Below are 21,546 nucleotides of genomic sequence, written 5' to 3' on the forward strand. Positions count from 1 at the left end.
TTCCAGCGTGAAAGGCGATTCGCGCGTAAAGGAGTGTACGTGCAAAGGCATGTAATATTGTATGTCAGTTGGTATGCCTTAAATAAGATAGACGTCATGAAAAATATATAAAAAAAAAGCACACTACGTTATAATAACGATGATAATCGTGTTTTATATGGAAATATTAGATCTGAAACAGTTTTAGTAAAAACTGACAAAGTAGATTGTTAGACTGACAAGTAATACATGCAGACTTACTTAAAGACCTTCCCGTACTTCTCAATAGCTCTCACCCACAGGCACAGCGACTTGGCAGCAGAGGAAACAGTACCCACGATCTCAGGGTCGAAGTCCGGCTTGGAGGTGTACGTGCCAATCTTCTTCAGCGTCTTGTCAGATATGTTGTCCTTGTCGAAGTCGCGCAGTCGGTCCAGGAAGTACTGGTCGCCGAGCTGACGCTTCGCTTCGGCCCATGTTGGCTCTTTCTTTATGGCAATTCATAAAAATAATATAAACTCTTTATTGCGCTCAGAGAGCTCGTCTAACGGTTTAGTCTTACTTCTATCGCGAATTCGATTCCTCGCACAGTACAAACATTTTGTATTCATGAGTTTTGAACATTATTTATGTCGGTCTACATCTTTTTTATATATAATCTGTATGTATTTACAAAAAAATATATCTACGTATATCAGTTGTCTAGTACCCATAACACAAGCTGTGCTCATCGATGACGCTGTGTGATTTTTTCTAATAAGTTAAAGGTAATCGTCTATCATGGTATGGACATGTAATGCGTAGGAATGAGGATAATATTTTAAGGAAGGTGTTACATATGAATGTGGATGGTTATAAGGGCAGAGGAAGGCCGAAAAAGAGATGGATGGACTGTGTGAAAGATGATATGGTAAGAAAGGAAGTAAGTAACGAGATGACTGCGAACAGGGATGAATGGAAGAGAAAAACATATTACGCCGACCCCAAATAAATGGGATAAGGAAGAAGCAGATGATTATTGCAAATATTTTTATTAATGATCTATATACACAATCGAACTAGATATCAACTTCGGTTGTGTAGCAATCTAAAACACCTGCTCGCATCCAAGTTTTGTGACTTCGATTCTCGCATATTTTACTTTAAGGGATGTGTTTTATGTGAAGGCTTTAACGATTGTGATGAGGCTTACTTGCAGCAGTATGAGTACAGCTTCTAACACCATTTCGACCTTTTGTGGCGGCTTCGCGTACGACTTTACTTCTGTTATATCCTTCTTATTCAAAGCATCCAGCGCCTGAAATAATTAAGTATCAAATCAAATCATTAATTTGCAGACTACAGTGCTTATAGGTATACACAATCTTTATTATGCGAAAGTAACTCTATCTGTCACGCTTTCACTCCAAAACTACTGAACCGATTTAAATAAAATTTGCTACACAGATAATCCAGACCCTGAGAAAGGACATACTTTGCTTGTTAATGTGAAAGAGGGTTATAAGAGGGTTGAATTAGAGATAATTTTTTTTTATTGAATGCACTGTTAGCGTATCTTCTTCAAATAATCTGACCTTGACAGCTTCATCTAGAGCGGGCATAGCGCTGGCGAGGTCCCTCATGGCTGCGTCTGCGAGCTTCTTGCACTGCACCTCCTCGTCCATCGTCTTCTTGCTCCGGGCGGCGACGCTGCGCTGCTGCTCGTCAGCATTGCGTTGTTGTACATTGATCACTCCCATATATTCGATGCACTGTTCCGTGTATTCTGCCACTTGTACCTATGAATTTGGAAATTACGCGCTCTTAAAATAGCTTTACAAGAAGGCTCTGCCACTTGTACCTATAAATTTCTAAATTACGCGCTCAATAGCTTTACAAGAACGCCCTTTCACGCGTGAAATGCTTTTAACGCAGGGAAAAAGCATGCTTGTAAAGATAAAGAAATTTATCTTTACATCAAGAAAATAACGAATAAGCACGTGCTCGCCTTTTATCGTGCGTTTACTTTACTTTACCTTTTTTTCGTTTTGAATTTATAAATAAAAAATTAACGTCCAAATTATCAAGCTATTAACGTCAAATCACAACTTTTTTTTTTATTTAAATTCCTGATGAATTTGTCACAATGGGCTAACTGACCTGATCATCTTGACCTCATATCATCCTCCACTGGTGCCCCGCGTAAACCGTTAGCGCAGGGTGCACCATTCCTTTACCATCTTAAAAAAAAACATACCTTCGCGATCGCTAACTCCTCAGACATCTGTCCCACTAACTTGGTCGTCTCCTTCACTTTGCCGAGACCATTGCGTAGTTTATTCGCTTGCAGACCTATCTCAATTCTTTTCGTTTTTAGCATCCTGCAATACAATTAAAATTTTTAAGTAAGTTCATTTATATACGTACTTAATAACATATTCTGTGAAAATGGTAATCAAATAACTCAACCCATTTCTACGTGAACATTTTGTACACGAACATACAAACAGTTTTCGCCTTGTGAAGACTTTAACATATATAAAGATTACCTATGACTGTTACCCATGTCTTTAACTTTTATTAAATATTCTAAAATATAAGTAGCATAAATTACTGCTGGTCAAAATAATAGTTCCGTCAAAGTGGATCCAGTTACTTTATAAATGGCACGCCACAGAAGAATAGAATAGAAAATAGAATAGAAAATCATTTATTCAAATAAACTTACATTGAAGCACTTTTGAATAGTCATTACATTTTTTATTTAATCTACCGCTCGTTCGGAAAGCTGTCTCATCACAAGAAGAACGAGCAAGAAACTTGCGTGTTGCTCTTTTAAATAATTTTATTATTACTTTACATTTTTAAGTTTAAGTGTGTGAATACAAACCACCAATTAGCACTAATTCAATTAAATACTCAAAAAGAAAAAATATTGAATACATAACCAACTGGTTAAACAATTAATAAGAGGAAATCAGTCATAGTGATTAGAGCAGACCAGTCCCTACAAGCAGCACCCGTTCACGAGTATGACGGATGAGCCAGCCATCACTGCGCTCGACCATATTTTAGGGAGCCCAATGACCCGGCCCACCACGCCGCCACAAGTCTGGACATTTTAGTGAGCATGACTACTCAAAACCCTAGACCACGTCAAAGCTACTCACAATTACTCGTACTTAATTAGTTTATATAGAGATGTGTAAAGATATGAATAGCAATAGTCGGACACTAACTGCTTGTACCCGGAGACGAGGTCGAGGTAGTTGGTGGGCGTGACGTGGTTGGTGCGGCGCATCTCCCGCCACATGCGCCGCGAGCAGCGCCGTACCGACCAGTGGATCACGGACATCACGCCCGCCACCGCCGCGCGCACGCACTCCTCGCGGCTCTCCACCACAGACTCCTTGCGACGCACCTGCGCCACCACCACCATATCACTGCCCTCGCATCACCGTCATAGTAACATCGCCCTCGCATCACCGCCCTTATATTACTACCGTCACATCACCACTCTCGCATCATCTCCACGCTCACATCACCGCTTTCTCCACACCGCCCTCACATCACCACTCTCATAACACTGCCCTAATATCACCACCCTCACATCACCAGTCACATCGTATTGATCCAGGCTCCGATGGTACTTTGACAATTTTATTTTTTCCTAGGTCAAAATCCTTAAATAGTTCTCCGGAATGGCAACTCATGGGCAGTATCGCGAGCGTCACACGAAAACATGATGACCATAGCGATATTCCGTATATATTCTACTGTTGCCGCTTACCATCAAGTGGAACATCAGATCGTTTACCATTCCAGTTATATAAAAAATAGAATCAAACAAGCGTACCCTGGGTCCAGTGATAGACGCTAGCAGCTCAACGCCGTCCAGAAACTTGTAGGCGACCTCGAGCAGCGCCTCGCGCGGCCACTCCAGGAACCAGTTCGTGGTGGTCGCGTTGATCAGAGCCGGATATTGACGGATACGGTTCCTGTTCGGACACAATTAAAATTTATAACATAAAGACAACTCTGTAAATAAACTAAATCCAGAAAGAGTTAGAGATTAATAGAGTTAGAGTTAGTAATAATAGGACTGGACATTGGACACAGTACTATCCAGTCTCAAAGTAAGCAGAGCTTGTGTTAAGTACTAGACAATTGATAGAGAGAGAGATCAATTTCTTAGCATACCATCGATTCACTGAGCGGGAGTCTAATCCATCGTGTGGAACTTCGAGCAGTTCTCATGTCTGGCCCGGGTGAAGGTTTAAGGAGCCCTTTTGCTGACGTAATGAAATGAAATGAAAATAATATTTTATTCCCTACCATCCAGTTCGGTATATAGATCCAATTGATAAAAACTGGCAAGAAACTCAATTGAAATACTTTTTTTTAAAAATCCAGTTTATTTATAATGCATAGGTATTTATATAGGTGTCTATGTCTAACATTAAATGAAAATCCCGTACATGAAAACTATTGCCATGCACGCTCGTCATTCAAGTAATCGTTTAGTGAGTAATAGGTCTTGCTCAGTAAATATGATTTGAGAACAGATGTTTTGAATTTTGTCATTTCTGACATGCAAAACAGAACAGATGTCAATTTTGGTTAATTGTTCATTACACGGTACTCTAATGAAGCAGCAACGATCAGCGGGGACCGTCCGGAAGACACCGACGATATCAGAACGGAACCGACCGCCACTTGTGCATAGTACGTCGGCAAAGTTACACATAATTTTATATTCTTGTAAAGAATCAGCAATTAAAGTACTTATCATATCAACATTTGTATTATTGGAGCTGCTGAAGCTCCAACATACATTATTTACAATACGAGTATGTCATTTTAGTATGTCAACACTCACCTTCACCGCTGGTGTTTCTCAAATACCAGCCAAATCTGGTAGAAGCCTGCTAGTGCTTCTTTAGATGCACGTTCTACTAAAGATCATCATAAATTCCCAGTGAATTTGTCACGATGGCTCAATGTCGTTATATAAATAAACGTTGCTTGATATAAAATTAACAAAATAAGCGATATAAATTCTCCTGATGGATTTCTGAGACAGGACTGATGAGTCAACACTAGGCTTCCGAGCTGTACCCGAACTCTAATTAACGCCTGATGATGCCTCGTTCAGAGGCGAAACACGTGTCGCGATATCGATGTAGACTCAATAACGGTCGGAATTTAATCGCCTCTGGAGAAGGTCGTAGCGCTGGTCAGGTTTCCACACCGAATATTCGTAGTCTCACACATGTTAAGTGTAGCGGAATTAAACAAAATAGTATAAATCCATCGAGTAGTGAAATGGACTTCCGCAGAATAACTCCTAATTCGATTAAATATACCTAAATGAATAATTATTTTGACTTCCACTGCTATTACCTAAATTCGTCTCCTATGGGACTGAAGCAGAGAACAATGTGCATGTTGGCTCGTACTCGATCCACGAGGAACAAGTAGACCGCCTCTGCCGTCTGCATCAGGTTTGCAGCCTTCATCGGCTTCTCCAGCGCTTGCTTTATCTATACACATAAATAAAATTAGTGTCTGTTTGTAATATTGAAATTACCACTTTTTACTACGTGCATATAAATATAAATACGGTTTCACTCATTCATTCATAATTTAAGAGGTACGCTCTTGTCGGTGGAGCTCTTGCCACTGTCCGCGATCTTCCATAATGCTCTTTAATTCTTGATACGACACGACTTCCATTTTGTCCTCAATTTGTTTGATGTAGCTATTCCTTGGTCTTCCCCTCCACCTCTTTCCTTCTATTTTCCCCTCAATAATAATTTTCATGAAATCATCGTCAAGTGTCCTAACATTTTTCCTCGTCTATAATAGAAAATAGACGAGGAAAAATAAATACGGTACATACACCAAAATAACATTTATTAAAACTTTTGTCTGTCTGTCCGTTTGTTTGGCTGTATCGATTTTCGAAATGGCTGTACCGATTTAGACGGGACTTTTTTTGGCAGGTAGCTGATGTAATAGGAGTAACTTAGGCTACTTTTATTTTAGAAAAATAAAGTTAAATTAGTACTAGTCACTAGTCTATAATAATAATTGTAGTGTATGTGGTAACACTAGCGGTTTATTAACTGTTGTTAAAGCGGAGTGTACACGGGCCAGGATGCGCTACAGGGGAGATATTGCCTGGGAGTAAAGATGTGTAGTTGTGGCTAACGAGCGGATTTTACGTCGATAACAACTTATATACCAATAGATATAAGAAGACTTAAATAACAAATAAGTGAACATTTTTTTTTATTTTATACTATGATGGTGGCAATCAAGCACGGCCCATCTGATGGTAAACGGTTACCGTAGCCTATGAACGCCTGAAACACCAGGGGTGCCACGTGCGCGTTGCCGACCCTTAAGAAACCTTAATATACCCTTCTTGAAAAACCCCATCCTGTAGTCTCATGGCAAAACCTACAATAGTAATATCCCTGGAAAATTCACACAGCGTCATCTAGTCCCAAGCTAAGCATAAACTACCTATAGGTAACCCATAGGTAGAGGATATACGTATTGAGAGACGTATATTTAGAAGGTTATGGAAAGGTAATGCATTGAAATGAAGGTACACTGAATCATCTGCTTCTTCCTTATCACATTTATTTGTGGTCGTCGTAATATGTTTTTCGCTTCCATTCATCCCTGTTCGTAGTCATCCCGTTATTTACTTCCTTTCTTACCATATCATCTTTCACACAGTCCATCCATCTCTTTTTCGGTCTTCCTCTGCCCTTATAACCATCCACATTTATATGTAACACCTTCCTTAAAACATTATCTTCATTCCTACGCATTACATGTCCATACCATGATAGACGATTACTCTTCAAAAGACCGGCGTCACTTTAAGAAGATAAACTGAATAAGATCAGCTATTAATAGTCTTAGAATGGCATATAAACTGACGGGATGAATAAATAAATAACCCTGGACAATTAACACAGCGCCATCTAGTCCCAAGTTAAGCAGAGCTTGTGTTATGGGTACTAGACAACTGATATAAATACATAGATATTTTATTTGTAAATCAGACATTATTACTAGTACCCATAACACAAGCTTTAGCTAGCTTAACTTGGGTCTAGATGGCGCTGTGTGAATTGTCCTGAGATTATTATTATAAATATAAAAAACATCCAGACCGATTACAAACACCCATACTCATGAATACAAATGTTTGAACCGTGCGAGGAATCGAACCCGCGACCTTATGAAGTCAACCACTAGACTACCAAGACCGTCGAGGTAAGTACAGAGGTACTTGGTCCTCTCTGCAGTAAATCATGCAAAGATAGTTAAAATCCTCACATCCTCGAATTCATCAGGCTTGTACAGGTTGATCACCTCGCCGCTGCTCAGCAGGTTGTTGATCACCTCCGTGAAGGTTTCTTCTACGATTTGTGTATCGCAGAATATGAATGTGGTCTTCTTGCCGTCCACTCCGCAGCTCGTGTACAAAGACTAATCAAAGTTAATTTACTTTATACCAATCTATACATATAAGTAAAATTGGAGTGTCTGTTTGTAATACTGAAATAACCATTTTTTACTTCTTGCATATGACTATAAATATGGTACATACACCAAAATAACATTTTTTTTATTTTCGTCTCTCTGTCTGTCTGTTTGTTCCGGCTAATCTCTGAAATGGCTGGACCGATTTTGACGGGACTTTTTGGCATGGAGGTGATGTAATAAGGAGGAACTTAAGCTACTTTAATTTTAGAAAAAATCTTTTATTTTAGAAAGATAAAGTTTAATTCCACGCGGACGAAGTCGTGGGAACAGCTAGTTTTATAATATAGAATAGAATAGAATAGAAAATCATTTATTCAAATAAACTTACATTGAAGCACTTTTTAATAGTCATAACATTTTTTTTTTAATCTACCGCTTTTCGGAATGCTGTCTCATCACAAGAAGAACAAGCAAGAAACTTGTGTGTTGCTCTTTTAAATAATTTATTCTTACTTACAATTTAAGTTTAAGTGTGTGAATACAAACCACCGATTAGCACTAATTCAATGAAATAATAAAATAGAAAAAACATTCAATATACAACAACTGGTTAAACAATTAATAAGAGACTATATAATAAGCTGTGCCCGCAACTTCGTCCGCGTGGAATCTTTAATAATCTAACCCAACAAACACAAAAAAATAAGTTTCATAGTTCTAGCTTCAAAAATAACTATAATAAATATTTCCATACTAACTGTTAGGGATAGGGATCAATGGCCTAATTTCTATCAATGTACCACATCAGGTCGACCTTCAGTCTCTCAGTCCTCTAGTTAACACAGAATCTTTTCTTCGAATATTAACTATATTCTGAAGATATGTGCATTATTAAGTATATATATGTTTACGTATGTTTATATTTTATTATATATATTAATAGATATATTTATGTACAAATGTATATTTATGTTCATTACGTGGTGGTGCACGTAATATTTTCTTATCTTAATGTTACTTTCTCTACTGGTAGTCTGGAAGAGATTGCTTAGCGATAAGACCGCCTTTTGTATCAGTTTATGTATTATATCATTTTGTATGTTTTCTTTGTCTGGTGCAATAAAGAGTTTAAATAATAAAAAAAAAAATAACTACAAAAGAAGAAAGGAACATACCTTGAGATCTTCTCTAAACTCCTTGATGCCGTACGTCTTGGTGACGACCACTTGGAAAGAGTTACACTCGCAGATGTACGAGGCAACCCTCGTCAAGCTTTGGCGTCCGGAACCTCCTACATACAACTGAATAGGTAAAGAATGGGAAAGGAAGGAGAGGACAGAATGGGGAAGGAGACGGTAGGAGAGGAAAGTAGAGTATAGTGAAGTAATGAAATCTTAATCCTTGCTAATATAATTTAGGGATGTTTGTTATGCTTTCGCGCAAAAACTCCTGAACTGGTAATAATATTTTTTTTTATTTAAAAAAAAAACTCAAAAAACAAAAAAGTAAAATTTAAGTAATGAAATCTTAATCCTTAATGTAGGGATGTTTGTTACGCTTTCACGCAAAAACTACTGACCGATTATCATGATTTTTTTTTATTTAAGATAAAAACAAAAATTATGAAAAACAAAAAATAAAATTCAACATTTTGCTACTTCAGCGCCATTTAGCAGTCAGTAATGAACTTATAAATTCTTCCTAATATTATAAATGTGAAAGTAGGAATGTTTAATGTATTCAATGCGAGCGAAGCCGCGGGTAAAAACTCGTAATATTGTAAACGAGAAGTTTGTGAATATGGATGGATGTTTGTTACTCTTTCACGCTGAAACTACTCAACGGATTTTGATAAAACTTTACAATGATATGGCTTATACATCAGAATATAGGCTATAAATCATATAGGCTATAAATTTCACGGGTGAAATCGTGGGCATAGCTAGTAAATTATAATTTACTAACAAAGTTACAAACTTTGTTGTTTGCTAACATAATATTTTTAAAATCACTAGTATCCTGACGACTTAGGTGTAATGCCGGTTGGTCAGAGAGAGAAACACCTCAATGCCTACAATATTCACAATTACCGATCTCTTATTTGTTTTTATATAATATAAACACTTTCGCTCCAAAACTCCCGCTGCTTACGTTCAATCATCCGTCATCCACTTGTCAATGTCACATAGATTACTTTGGCTCTGGCCTCTGACGTTCCATTTCAGGTTATATGATTATTGACTTTACCATTTTTAATTAATGGTGCGTCACACGATAGTTAACAATATGAATGGATAATAAATAAAATTACCTATGCCCACACAGAGCATGTTGCCGCGTGGCTGCGAGAGGACCCGTACGATGCGGCAGATGTGCTCGATGGCGTCCTTGAACAGGACCAGGTCCATCTTCACCACTCCTGGGCAGCTGTTGTACTCTTCCATTTGGTTGACAATATACCTATTGACAACCTCTCATTTAGAAACTTATGGGAATGGCTAAAGTGCAATGAAATGAAGGCAAATTGAATAAGATCAGTTTTTTTCATAGTCTTGGAATGGCCGACGGAATGTGGGTTGAGTCATTGAGCTATCCAGTCCTAAGGTAAGCAGAGCTTGTAGTATGGGTACTAAAGTAGACCTCCGATGAATCCCCCGTCCAATTCAGATAGGGATCGAAATAACGACGGCCTAAGCTGATATTCGAACCCCTAGTGCCCTCAGCTAAAGTCGTATCCGTCAGGTTGTTGGTCTCCAGACGGTCCTTCAGAATTTCTAAGGCCTCTCGTGAAGACGGTATATGCCTCACAATTTTTAAGGACTAAGGTCAACTGCCTCGTTTATGAAGATCTGACAATCAATTCCAACTAACTTTCTCAATGCAACGGGATCGTTGAGGTCGTCGTAGACTTCGAACGGGTTGAGGAAGTGTCCGAAGAGTGGTGGACTCTTGGAGGGGCAGAGCGCGTGGAATGTAAGCTCGAAGTGTTTGCCCAACATTTCGCCCATGTGGTTCATGAACCAGTCCCGGTCTCTGCAAGCCATCAGTACAATATTTTGTAATTTCCTTCCTAAATTTATGATCTGTATAAAATAATAAAATCTATACGAGTCATGTCAAAGATACGGCCCACGGGCCGCATCCGGTCTCAGGCTGTATGAATAAGGTCCGCCATCGCATATATAACAAGCGTATATTATCTATACATCTATGGCTGGACCGATTTTAACGGACTTTTTTTGTCAGGTATGTTCATATGCATGTAGTGAAAAACGGTTGTTTTCAATATTTTTTTTATACTACGATTATGGCAATCAAGCATACGGCCCATCTGATGGTAAATGGTTACCGTAGCCTATGAACGCCTGAAACACCAGGAGTATCACGTGCGCGTTGCTGACCCTTAAGAAACCTTAATATTACCCTTCTTAAAAAAATATTAAATAATTCAATATTACAAACAGACACTCCAATTTTATTTATAGATAGACTAATAAAAACACAGGTAAATAAGAGAACATGTGAAATTCTTACTTTTCTTCTGTGAGTCGATCACAGAACACGCGGAAACACTCGTGTATCCAGAGCCGTAGGAATCTCGCCTTTGTGTTTGTGTAATCCTTGTTACTCCTCAATAGACCCTTAGAAATTGTTATAATTTATAGAGCATAACACCACATCTAAATGGGGTAGTCGTGGTCATGGGTTTGATTTCCGACAAATAAATAAACGCCGTTTAATTAAAAAAAAATAACTGCCTCTCATCATGCTTGCATGCTTGCACCTCTTATGCTATAACAAGTTATAGCATAAGAGGTGTGACATATTTGTCCTCTGGTAAGGCTATGCAAGAGGTGTAAAGTGATACTGTAATGTTCGTAGTGTTGTTCACGCATATAGGCGACGGCTACCATCAGGTGAGCCGTAAAGGAGAATTTATAATTTTCTGATGTCTCATGACCTGACGCGTCAGGACGGAATCAGTTTAGTATATTTAGGTCGGATTTCACCAAAGAAACTGATCACGTTTAGTTCAAACTGAACGGCATTAAAACGTTTAAGCGTGAGTGTCACCACTACAAATTTCGCTAAACACGTTTATAAATTCTGTACGTCTGAGATCCTATAGTTAACTCTTTAAACGTATTTAAAGCAGCTGTCAGTTGTCAAACAGTCATCAATCAAATTTTTGACAATACAATATCGGGAATAAAAAGAAAATTGCCAGTAGTGTAAAAAAAATCCTCAATAAAATATTTTTTTACTAGTTAATAGGTAAAGGTTGTCGTTTTATATTTTGTAGTCGACGTGTACTTATTAAATTAAAAATTAAAAAACTTATCCTAATTATCACATGATTGAATTACAAATATTTCTTAGAATTATTTTATTTAAATTACCCATTACATCAAATATTATTTTATTAGCGTGTAACACTGTGAACGAATGAAATCTAAACTTCATTTTGGTAAACGCGATCTGTATAATGTTGGTGAATTCCATGTAAAGTAAAACGAGATCAACGTCGTTCTTTTTTTCGAGTCACGCTGAACTCCGTTTCCTTGAACGTGTTTATACTACGATTGGTGAAATCCGACCTTAGTATGGTAACGTTCATTAATAATGCGTAATATGTTGTGATAACTTCTGTTATGTCTCATCAGAAAGATTACTGGTTGATTCAGAGCGTAGGGTTTTATTTTTATGGATGTTAATGGAATGGTGCACCCGCCTGCGCTATCGGTTTACGCTGGCGGGGCACCAGTGGAGGATGACAAGATGAGCATGAGGTCAGGTCAGTTAGCCCAACGTGGTAAATTCGCAATGAATTTCTCACGATGGTTTCCAGGGGGAACCGCGTGGAGGCCGACCTAACATAGTACATTGCTAGTATTGGGTCATGAGTCCACATTACTAACAATCCCCTTCCCCCCAGAGCGTAGGGTTGTCGGAACAGGTCTCTCATCACGTCGCTAAACATCAGGAAAATATAAATGCACCTACGTTTCTTTTTGCACGATTTTTGTATCCTCGTGGCAACAGCTGACACGGGAGGGTTTGCTGGGGTTCTCTCTGTTGAATGTCAACGAGACACGACCAATAGCAGTTTGAGGGCACAAATCGGTACGGCAGTACCAGTACCAACTACGGGTTGGATTATCACAAGTAAAAAAAGGTCGTAACGTAATGTACATTCTCAAATTTAAAAAGATTCAGATGGTCGTGCGGTTTAACACGTTAATTAAAGATCGCATACGCACCGGTGGGTCAGTCCGCAACGAAAGTAAATTTACACTTTGGGACCAGTGTGAATTGAAATAAATGTAGTGGGTAAATAATGTATAGCTGAATGTAATGTACACTGAAAACATATTTAAAAAATAATATCTCTATGTAAAGATTAAGATTTTTCAATGCGATTTTCAATGTGTTAAACACATTTTGACGACCTCGGTGGTCTAGCGGTCTAGCATACCGCTTTACGACCGATAGTCGCGGGTTCGATTCCTCGCACGGCACAAACATTTGTATTCATGACTATGATTGTTTGTATCGGTCTGGTTATCTTCTATGTATAATATGTATGTATTTACCAAAAAAAAAATTATCTATGTATTTGTATCAGTTGTCTAGGACCCATAACACAAGCTTTAGCTAGCTTAACTTGGGTCTAGATGGCGCTGTGTGAATTGTCCTGAGATTATTATTATTTAAACAAACTCAAAATTAACGTCAATACAGATTACATATATAAATAAACAAAATACCTGAAATATCTTAGATATGTCGCGTAGGTTGAACAGATAGTGCATCTTGCTCGGCGTCGGTAGTAACTTCGCAACTATATTGTTAAACATGTCGATAGTGGCTACAAGTATCATTTTACCTGAAATACCACGGACCGGCTTGTAAAAAACATTATTAATACAAGTAATTAAAAAATGACAAACAAACATATGGTCTGCAACAGAAGGTGGATGTAATATAATTAGTCAGGCAAAACGTTAGTACCATTGATTGATTTGATGGCAATACTCCAAAATGTAGTATTTAACGACAAAAAATCACCCTCATTTTCCCCATTTTAGGGTAGAATTCTTTAAAAATACTATTATCTGTTGGTACTCAACTATTAGCTGTCTTTGAGTAAGATATTTTTGAAAGGAATGAGTCTTTTGTAATATGTGTCTCTCACGTGTTTGAGTGAGTAATTAAACACGTGTTTTATATTTTCACAAGGACGTTCAGAAATTATGAAATAACATATATATATGTACTTTTATTTCCTACTAGCTGTGCCCGCGGTTTCTGCCGCGTTAAATTTCAATATACTATATAGCCTATATGTTATTCTGATGTATAAGCTATGTTACTGTAAATTTTCATCAAAATCCGTTCAGTAGTTTTTGCTTGAAAGTGTAACAAACCATCCATCGATCCATACATACTCACAAACTTTCGCGTTTATAATAAAATTAATAAGATTCAATGCACGAATAATAAAACAATAATAAAAAACCAAAATGAAGAAGAAAGTATTCGATCCTATAGACAAAACGGTCTACTGATATTAGAACATGTTTATCAAACCTGCTATTGAACATATAACAGCTTTTAACTCTAAAATAAAGTAACCAAATCTCACCAACTGTTTTGGTCTCCTCATCAAACTCCTGTAGATGCTGACTAAGCATGGTGCCGAAGATTTTGACAAGCTGCTGCTGCGTGGGCGCCGTCAGGTAGAACGCGTGGAAGCAGGACAGCAGCCGCGGGGGGAGCGGGGACCGGGCGCCCCCCGGGGGGCCGGCAGCTGCGCATAGCACCATATCCTGGATGCCGCAAGCGTATTGTAGGTTACTAGCTATCACCAGCGACTTTCTTAACTTCAAGAATAGCCTATGTCCGTGTAGCCGTGAAAATTTACAAACAGACGAACACAATTCGACATTTATAATATTAGTATGGATTTCAATCAAGCATTTGGCCCGTCTGAGGTATGGTTACCGTAGCCTATGGACGCCTGAAACATCAGGAGTGTCACGTGCGCGTTGCCATTAGGAAAAGTTAACCTTTGAAAAACCTATGTTGTTGTCTCTTTCTCTATTTCATTCAAATCCGTTCAGTAGTTTTAGCGTGAAAACGAGACAGACAGACAGAGTTACTTTCGCAACTGATGAACTATCCTATCACCCTTCAGTTGCGAAAGTATATAAAGTACCTTGACGTTCTTCCGCCACTGCTTGGCGCGGTCGAACCAATAGCCGTAGTCGTGCCACAGGCGGACCAGCTCGAGTGGTGGCTGCGAGCCGTAGTTGTCGCGCACCGGCATGTTTATGTCGTCCATGAACGCAATCATCTTCTTACCTGCAACGGACATTTTTCTAGCATAGGGCACAAACGATCTTGCAGCTCACGTGAGCGTGGTAAGCGACTACTGCCGCCCATGAGCAACAGCAGGGGAATTGAAAGTGCGTTGCTGGTATTTTAAAACTCCTTTCTTGAACGTTCCAATATCGTATCAGTTTGAAATACCATTGCTGGAAGGTTCCACATTATGGTCGATCGTGTCAAAAAGCTTCTGGAAAAACGCACGTTATTCCAAAAGGACTGGAATGCCAGTTATCCAGATGATCAGGGTAGTGTTTTAGTTTCTAGCGATGAAATTCAGCAACTGGTATCAATCCGAACAATTCCTAAGAATACTCTCCGTGATATATGCGGAAGCTAATGCGCAGAAATGCAAATGATTTGTTTGGATATTTTGTTCCATAAATATTATAATTACAGACAGATGACAGCTTCACATGCCTTGCCATCCTTGAGTATTAAGATGACAAATCTCTTAACTGATTTCTGAAGAGTGAGATATCGCGCTGAAGTTCACTGCGATATCTCACTCTTCAGAATGCAACTTGGCGACAGTTCTATTAGAGATTGAGAGCAGACTTGATATGTTTACTATTAAGAACCTTTATTAATGAAGATCGAAAACTAATTAGTGAAAATATCAGCTTGTTCGGATAAGAATGGATGCCGGAATGGATATTGGTTTGGTGTCTGTTTGGTGTGGTTGATATGGGTGTCGCGACGTACGAGTGCTTACTCAGCATTAGATATAAGGTTCAATGGAAGTAAGCACTAACCCTAACACGTAGGTACTTGGTATAATTATAATTCCTAAACCTTACCTCCAGCTGGTACATAGTTCCCCTTCGTCCTTTTCTCCAGTCTAGCCTCAATTATATCCTGTACATTTGCAGCGGTCGTCTGCGCTGACATGTTGATCACTTGAGTACTGTATCTAGAAGTGATGGTAATTTTGATAATAAATATACGTACCTACATCACTTCAGCCCTCTTGCAACTTAGTAACCTTCTTCCTAATCATGATTATCTTGCCTTTATTCCATTATTTGAGCGAAGTATGTCATCTTCCTCTACTGATCCCTATCATCCGTCATATCTGAGATTTACTCTCCTTTTAACACATTATCTTTCACAAAATTCGTAACGCAATAAGAAGTTGGCCCACAATGTTTTCAATTGACCCTCTTTGACAAAGCTACGAGTATCATCAACACAGTCTTTGCACACATAGGGGCAATATTCAGAGCCAATTTTGGCTCATGCCTCTATGCAGTTGGTTTTCGTGTGGTGACGGTAGCAAAATCTTAGCGCTATGATTGCAATGTGGACTTTGCTCGTGCTACTTCCACTTGTAGTGAATATTAGTATTATTATAATAAACTGTAAGTGGTAGTCACCTAGTGGAGTCGAGGCTGGCCAGCGTGCCCTGGATGAGGAATGTCTTCCCAGTGCCCGTGGGCCCGCCCACCAGTACCCCGTACCCTGCACGCAGCATGTCCACCGCGATGATCTCAACGCGGATGAACTCCACCGTGGGCACCAGGATCGTGTGGAAGCCCAGGCTGATACAATTATATAAAATTACTAGCTATACCGTCAAACGTTTTGCCATATTAATTCATATGTCTATTAAAAATGGGGGTTGATGTTGAAAATTTAAAGGGGTAAAAATTTTGGGTTATATGTAATATATAGAAAAAAATCTGAGAAGAAAAATAAAATATTTGGTGTGGTCCAACCTTGTCACTTAGGGGTATAAAATATACATAATAAGCTATTGTAAAACCTACCGAGTAGGTATAGGTATAAAATTAAATTATAATTGTGCTATATATAAAATATTTATAATTCTGAATTTTTTTTTGGTGTTTGCCAGATGTGACCTCACTACCACTAGAGTGTAATTCACTGTGTTAAACAACTAGTCCACGACGCTCTCGCAACATCATAAATAAATTAATAAAATCAAAGCTTAATTGATTAAAATTGTAGCTTGTAAGCTTACTTGGCGTTGAATCTCCAATTGTCTGGAAGCCGATCCTCCCAGGGTCGGAACTGCCTCAGCCTCTCGTCCACGTAGTAATCGTATACGGTGTCCTTGAGGGGGAACACCCCTTCATGCTCCCGCACCCAGTTGTCGAGCCGACGCCGCGACTCCTCCTCCAAGGTCGAGCCAATGGACCATATCATGCTGAGAAACCCACCAGTCAATAAACGAACGTTAGTGTGGGCGCGTGGGCACTTCAGTCTCGCCTATTTCAGCCGCCAATCAGCTTTGTTTGTAAGATATGTTTTATTTGTAGAATGCAGAATAGGCAGTGAAATTATAGGATATGAGAGCATAATATCTTATGCCATTCCGAATGGCATGTATAGTATCACGGGCGTCACATGGTATTGTGGTGTCTACAGTGTTATTCAAGTAGAAATAAGGGCGACAGTTACCGCCAACTTTTAACCATAGTTACCGCTACCCATAGAATAGAATAGAATAGAAAATCATTTATTCAAATAAACTTAATTTAAGCACTTTTGAATAGTCAACATTTTTTTTAATCTACCGCTTATTCGGAAAGCTGTCTCATTACAAGAAGAATAAGCAAGAAACTTGTGTGTTGCTCTTTTAAACAATCCTTGTAAGTTCACATTTTACAAGTCGAAACGTATGAATACAAACTACCAACCAGCACTAATTTATTTAGGCTCAAATATAAAAACACAATAAGATTAAATCAGTCGTAGTGATAAGAGCAGACCAGTCCCTACAAGCAGCACTCGTTCACGAGTATGACGGATGAGCCAGCCATCACTGTGCTCGACCATATTTTAGAGAGCCCAATGACCCATAGTTAGCGGTAACCGTTATTTGTAGGTGGGTAATGGTTATAAAAAAAGCATATAAAAGTTAAATCTTTTCTACTACAAGAAGCTATAGTGTACGCAATGAAATTCATAATGTAGGTAAGGTTAACCATAGAGAATGCATTCATCAGTCCTAAAGCGTATACATTGAGACATGAAGGGTGGCCATATTGAAATTCTAACACCTTCCATATGACCCTCTCAGTCCAAGGTAATTTAAGATGGGAGAAAATCTCTGCAATACTATCCATACTTATAGTGAAGCAATTGGTATAGCGAGGATTCATGTGCAATATGCTTGTTGCATATTGTGGGAATGAATTCTCTGTCGATGGGCGAGCGGTGCGATGGTAAAAGGTGGCCGTTTAATTTAGTTTTAATGACCGGTTAATACAGTCCTTACGTAACAATGCTCATATATAAACCAAATTCCAAGAACCCCGAAGAGCAAAACTGTATCCGCGAGTATAGTGAATCGAACACTGTCGCAGCGTACTCACGCGAACAGAAACCTCATCTTGGAGAGTCCCTGGTCGTCCCCCTCTTCGGACGGAGCAGGTGCTGGCGGTGGGCAGCGCGCCAGCAGGCGGCACAGTGCGCGCACGGCCGTGAGCTCGTGGCCGCGCACGCCCGCGCCCTCGCTCAGCTGCAGCCGCTTCAGCTCCAGCACCGGACTCAGGATGTTGCTGAAGTGACGCCGCAGCTGGTGGACACCGTATCACTGTCATTTCGACTACCTAATGTATCACATATGCTAGTAATGAGAAATACCCGGCGGGAATAATTTAAACATTATTATTATATCCCACCATTACAGCTGCGCTCGCCAGTTTTGCCATCGAAGTTGCGTTACCATCTTTCTATGACACATCTAAATCTATCTTTAAAATCCATTTCTTCACTTAATAGATTTATATTCTTTTGTTTAATTCAAGGTAATGGGATAAAGTCAAGGCGACGATGATGATGGATATAAAGGAGACAAGTGCTAAAATCTTCACAAACCGTGTCCCTATACTCTAGGTCGTCAATGGTGTCCAGCCAAGAGTTGACAAATGGCCACCAGCCCCAGTCCTTATAGTCGTTGTACACCATGCCGTTGCGAGACACAGTGGCCGGCGATGCTACAGCCAAATCCAAAGTTTCTATCAGCAATGAAACCTGAGGATATTTATAATCAAGATAATCTAACATGCTACAAATTATTTACATTGTTAACTGAGTCTTAAGGCGAAGAATTTTAAGGAAAACAAAGGTATATTAGTAGTTAATCAATACTTCTAAACTTTCTTGTATGTTTCCCATATAATGGTGGCTCTCCTTGTATTCTTCCGCCACTTTACTTTATCCCGGATATCGTTATCAGAGATTCACACATAAATGCTATCACTCGGCTTCGCAGCTTCATCAATCATACTGACTCTTAGTACAAAGGACATAGGTTATATTTTACCTCGTCTCGTTATTGCTCAAAAAGGGAGCCTCTGTCACCTGTGCTGGCATAGATATCCTCTCACTGTTGACCAACGTGAGTAATTTGTTGTCATCCATCACAGAGTTGAGGTTTTCAATCCAAATTGCATCTACAGGCCCGTCAAATATGATCCATTTTTGATCAGGCGATTCATCTGGAGCAACAAAAGTATAGAATAGATACAAACATACACTGACGACTCCGGTTTAGGACGCCACCTTACTTCCGATAGTCGCGGGTTTGATTCCTCGTAGGGTACAAAAAAATGTATTCATGAGTGTGATCGTATCGGTCTGGGTATTTTCTACGTACAACATGCATGTATTTATAAAAAATATATAAAGTATTTGTATCAGTTGACTAGTACTCATAACACTAGCTCTGCATACCTTGGGACTATATGGCACTGTGTGAATTGTCCAGGTTTATTATAATATCCAACCTTGGCATGTGGTCCTCATGATAGACGATAGCACCCCATCCTTCCACTCTCCAGTAGCCAAATTGTACTCCCCATACAACTCTCCCAGGGTCAAAGCTTTCGGGTTCATGGGATACACCTGGACGTTCACGAAACCTGGTACTTTCTCCATGGCCAGCCGACTGATAGTGGCGGCTAGCATTTTCCATGACACAGACTTGGCAGTGTTAGTATCACCGAGAAGGATGCTCGAATGACGAGAATTCTGTGGAATGCGTCGAATATCAGTCGGTCTAACGGTTTAGCACTTTTTCGGCCGCGCGTATGATTCCTTGCCCGGACCATAAATTTGTATTCATAATATGATTGCGTCTGTATGGTTTCTATATCTATTATGTATATATTTATGTATCAGTTGTCTAGTACCTGTAGTAAAAGTTTCATCCCGTCCCAGAGTTCAGTCCCATTCTAGGGAACTAAGGCATCATGCCTCTTATCCCGTAAAATTAAAGCCTAATCTGCACCCTACATCCAAAACAACTTACAAAACAAGTTGCTTGGCGGCTGAAATAGGTGAGACCAAAGTACCTGTGTAGAAGACTTTTTAGAATCCCATCTAATCATAAACGGTTGTCGTAACCTATGGAGGCCTGAAACATCAGGGGTGTCACTTGCGTATTACCAAATAGTAAATAAACTAAGTTCCGTATAAATTATCTAAGCACCTTCGTTTCGTAGGTCTGTATGACCTTATGAAGAGCAGCCTTCACGGGCTGAAGACCGACAAGCCTCATCTCAGCCGATATGGCATTCTCCAGCATCTCGTAGTCTAACGTTGGAACCTCCACTTCTGGGAAGATATCTTGCATTATACCGTCGAATAAAGGCACGTCTTTGGCTGTTAGACGGGCCACATTCATGTCTCTCATAGCTAAAATAACCATCTGTAAGCAAGCAGACCATTTCTAATAAAATCAACAATCTTGAGGTAATGTTCCATAATATCACGTCTTTTTTTTCTTAGAACAACTATTTTTTCGGACTACTCTAATGCAGTTGGCCGCAGTTGGCCTTTGTAGCTTCATCGGACGATATTTAGATGGCACTCCAAACCCGCGGAAGGACTTATGCAATGGCTGAAAGCCAACTCCCGCATGACGGATATGACTTTAGTCTGGGGGCACCGCTAGGGGTTCGAAACTTGGCTCAGGCCGTCGTAATTTCGATCCTCATTAGAATTGGACGGTGGATCGATCGGAGGGCCGGTAGTATTAAAAACATTTGCCAATAAGTATGTATTGAGTGACCTCCTGTTCCGGCAAGTTCGGATACGCCCTCCGCTTCACACCAGCATAGCGCAGTAACGCGACCATGGACCGGAGACCGAAATCGTAGTGATCCTGTTTTGATAGCTGCTGCATCGCCAGCTGGTACAATGTGAACACCTGGAATTGGCAACTATGAATGAAAAACTATATTGTCCCTTTGACAAAATAATAAAGTAACATACATTAGTATTACATAGTAATAATATTTGTAAAATTAGTAAACATTTTGTACCCCGATTTACAGAATTTGCGCGGATGGAGGAGTGTAGAATTTAGCACCCTTACGCAATTACATTAAATGAATAAAAAACATTACATATACTCTGTTGTTTATTGTTAAAGTCTGTGGTCAAATTGAGAATAAATGAATATTGTTTGTCTGTAATATTATTTGTGTATAGTTTGAATGTAAAATTAATTATGGTCGAATTTCAACTACTGGCTCTTATATGTAGATTCGCCAAACGAGTGGGCGAGTGCAGATAGCACTCCAAAGCTGCGGAGGGACTTGGAGCAACTGAAGGATACCACTTTAGCCTGGCTGCACTTTTTTTTTTATTTATTTTATTTGTTTCACTGTACTTTTTTTATTAACATGTATTGACTTCAGCTGCGATTTGATACAG

The 21,546-nt window shown here is 39.3% G+C and overlaps 1 protein-coding gene across 1 annotated transcript in view; it reads right to left on the minus strand.

The window, feature by feature from the left end:
- LOC131849507 (dynein axonemal heavy chain 2) overlaps positions 1-21,546 on the minus strand; it is an 88,968-nt gene that overhangs the window by 17,330 nt on the left and 50,092 nt on the right. The window contains exons 36-59 of the mRNA XM_059199586.1: positions 20,900-21,037; positions 20,318-20,536; positions 19,614-19,857; positions 19,189-19,325; positions 18,703-18,858; positions 18,198-18,400; positions 16,841-17,026; positions 16,233-16,397; positions 15,657-15,769; positions 14,687-14,832; positions 14,114-14,297; positions 13,236-13,354; positions 11,002-11,108; positions 10,339-10,500; positions 9,779-9,927; positions 8,643-8,758; positions 7,318-7,470; positions 5,362-5,501; positions 3,815-3,956; positions 3,198-3,379; positions 2,216-2,339; positions 1,554-1,757; positions 1,172-1,276; positions 241-467 (exon numbers count right to left, since the gene is read on the minus strand). Of these exons, the coding sequence (XP_059055569.1) occupies positions 241-467; positions 1,172-1,276; positions 1,554-1,757; positions 2,216-2,339; positions 3,198-3,379; positions 3,815-3,956; positions 5,362-5,501; positions 7,318-7,470; positions 8,643-8,758; positions 9,779-9,927; positions 10,339-10,500; positions 11,002-11,108; positions 13,236-13,354; positions 14,114-14,297; positions 14,687-14,832; positions 15,657-15,769; positions 16,233-16,397; positions 16,841-17,026; positions 18,198-18,400; positions 18,703-18,858; positions 19,189-19,325; positions 19,614-19,857; positions 20,318-20,536; positions 20,900-21,037 (3,821 nt within the window). The remainder of the gene's footprint in view (positions 1-240; positions 468-1,171; positions 1,277-1,553; positions 1,758-2,215; positions 2,340-3,197; positions 3,380-3,814; positions 3,957-5,361; positions 5,502-7,317; positions 7,471-8,642; positions 8,759-9,778; positions 9,928-10,338; positions 10,501-11,001; positions 11,109-13,235; positions 13,355-14,113; positions 14,298-14,686; positions 14,833-15,656; positions 15,770-16,232; positions 16,398-16,840; positions 17,027-18,197; positions 18,401-18,702; positions 18,859-19,188; positions 19,326-19,613; positions 19,858-20,317; positions 20,537-20,899; positions 21,038-21,546) is intronic.

Source organism: Achroia grisella, unplaced genomic scaffold (genome assembly GCF_030625045.1).
Source record: "Achroia grisella isolate CSIRO2021 unplaced genomic scaffold, CSIRO_AGI_Agris_v1 utg642, whole genome shotgun sequence".
Lineage (NCBI taxonomy): Eukaryota > Metazoa > Arthropoda > Insecta > Lepidoptera > Pyralidae > Achroia > Achroia grisella.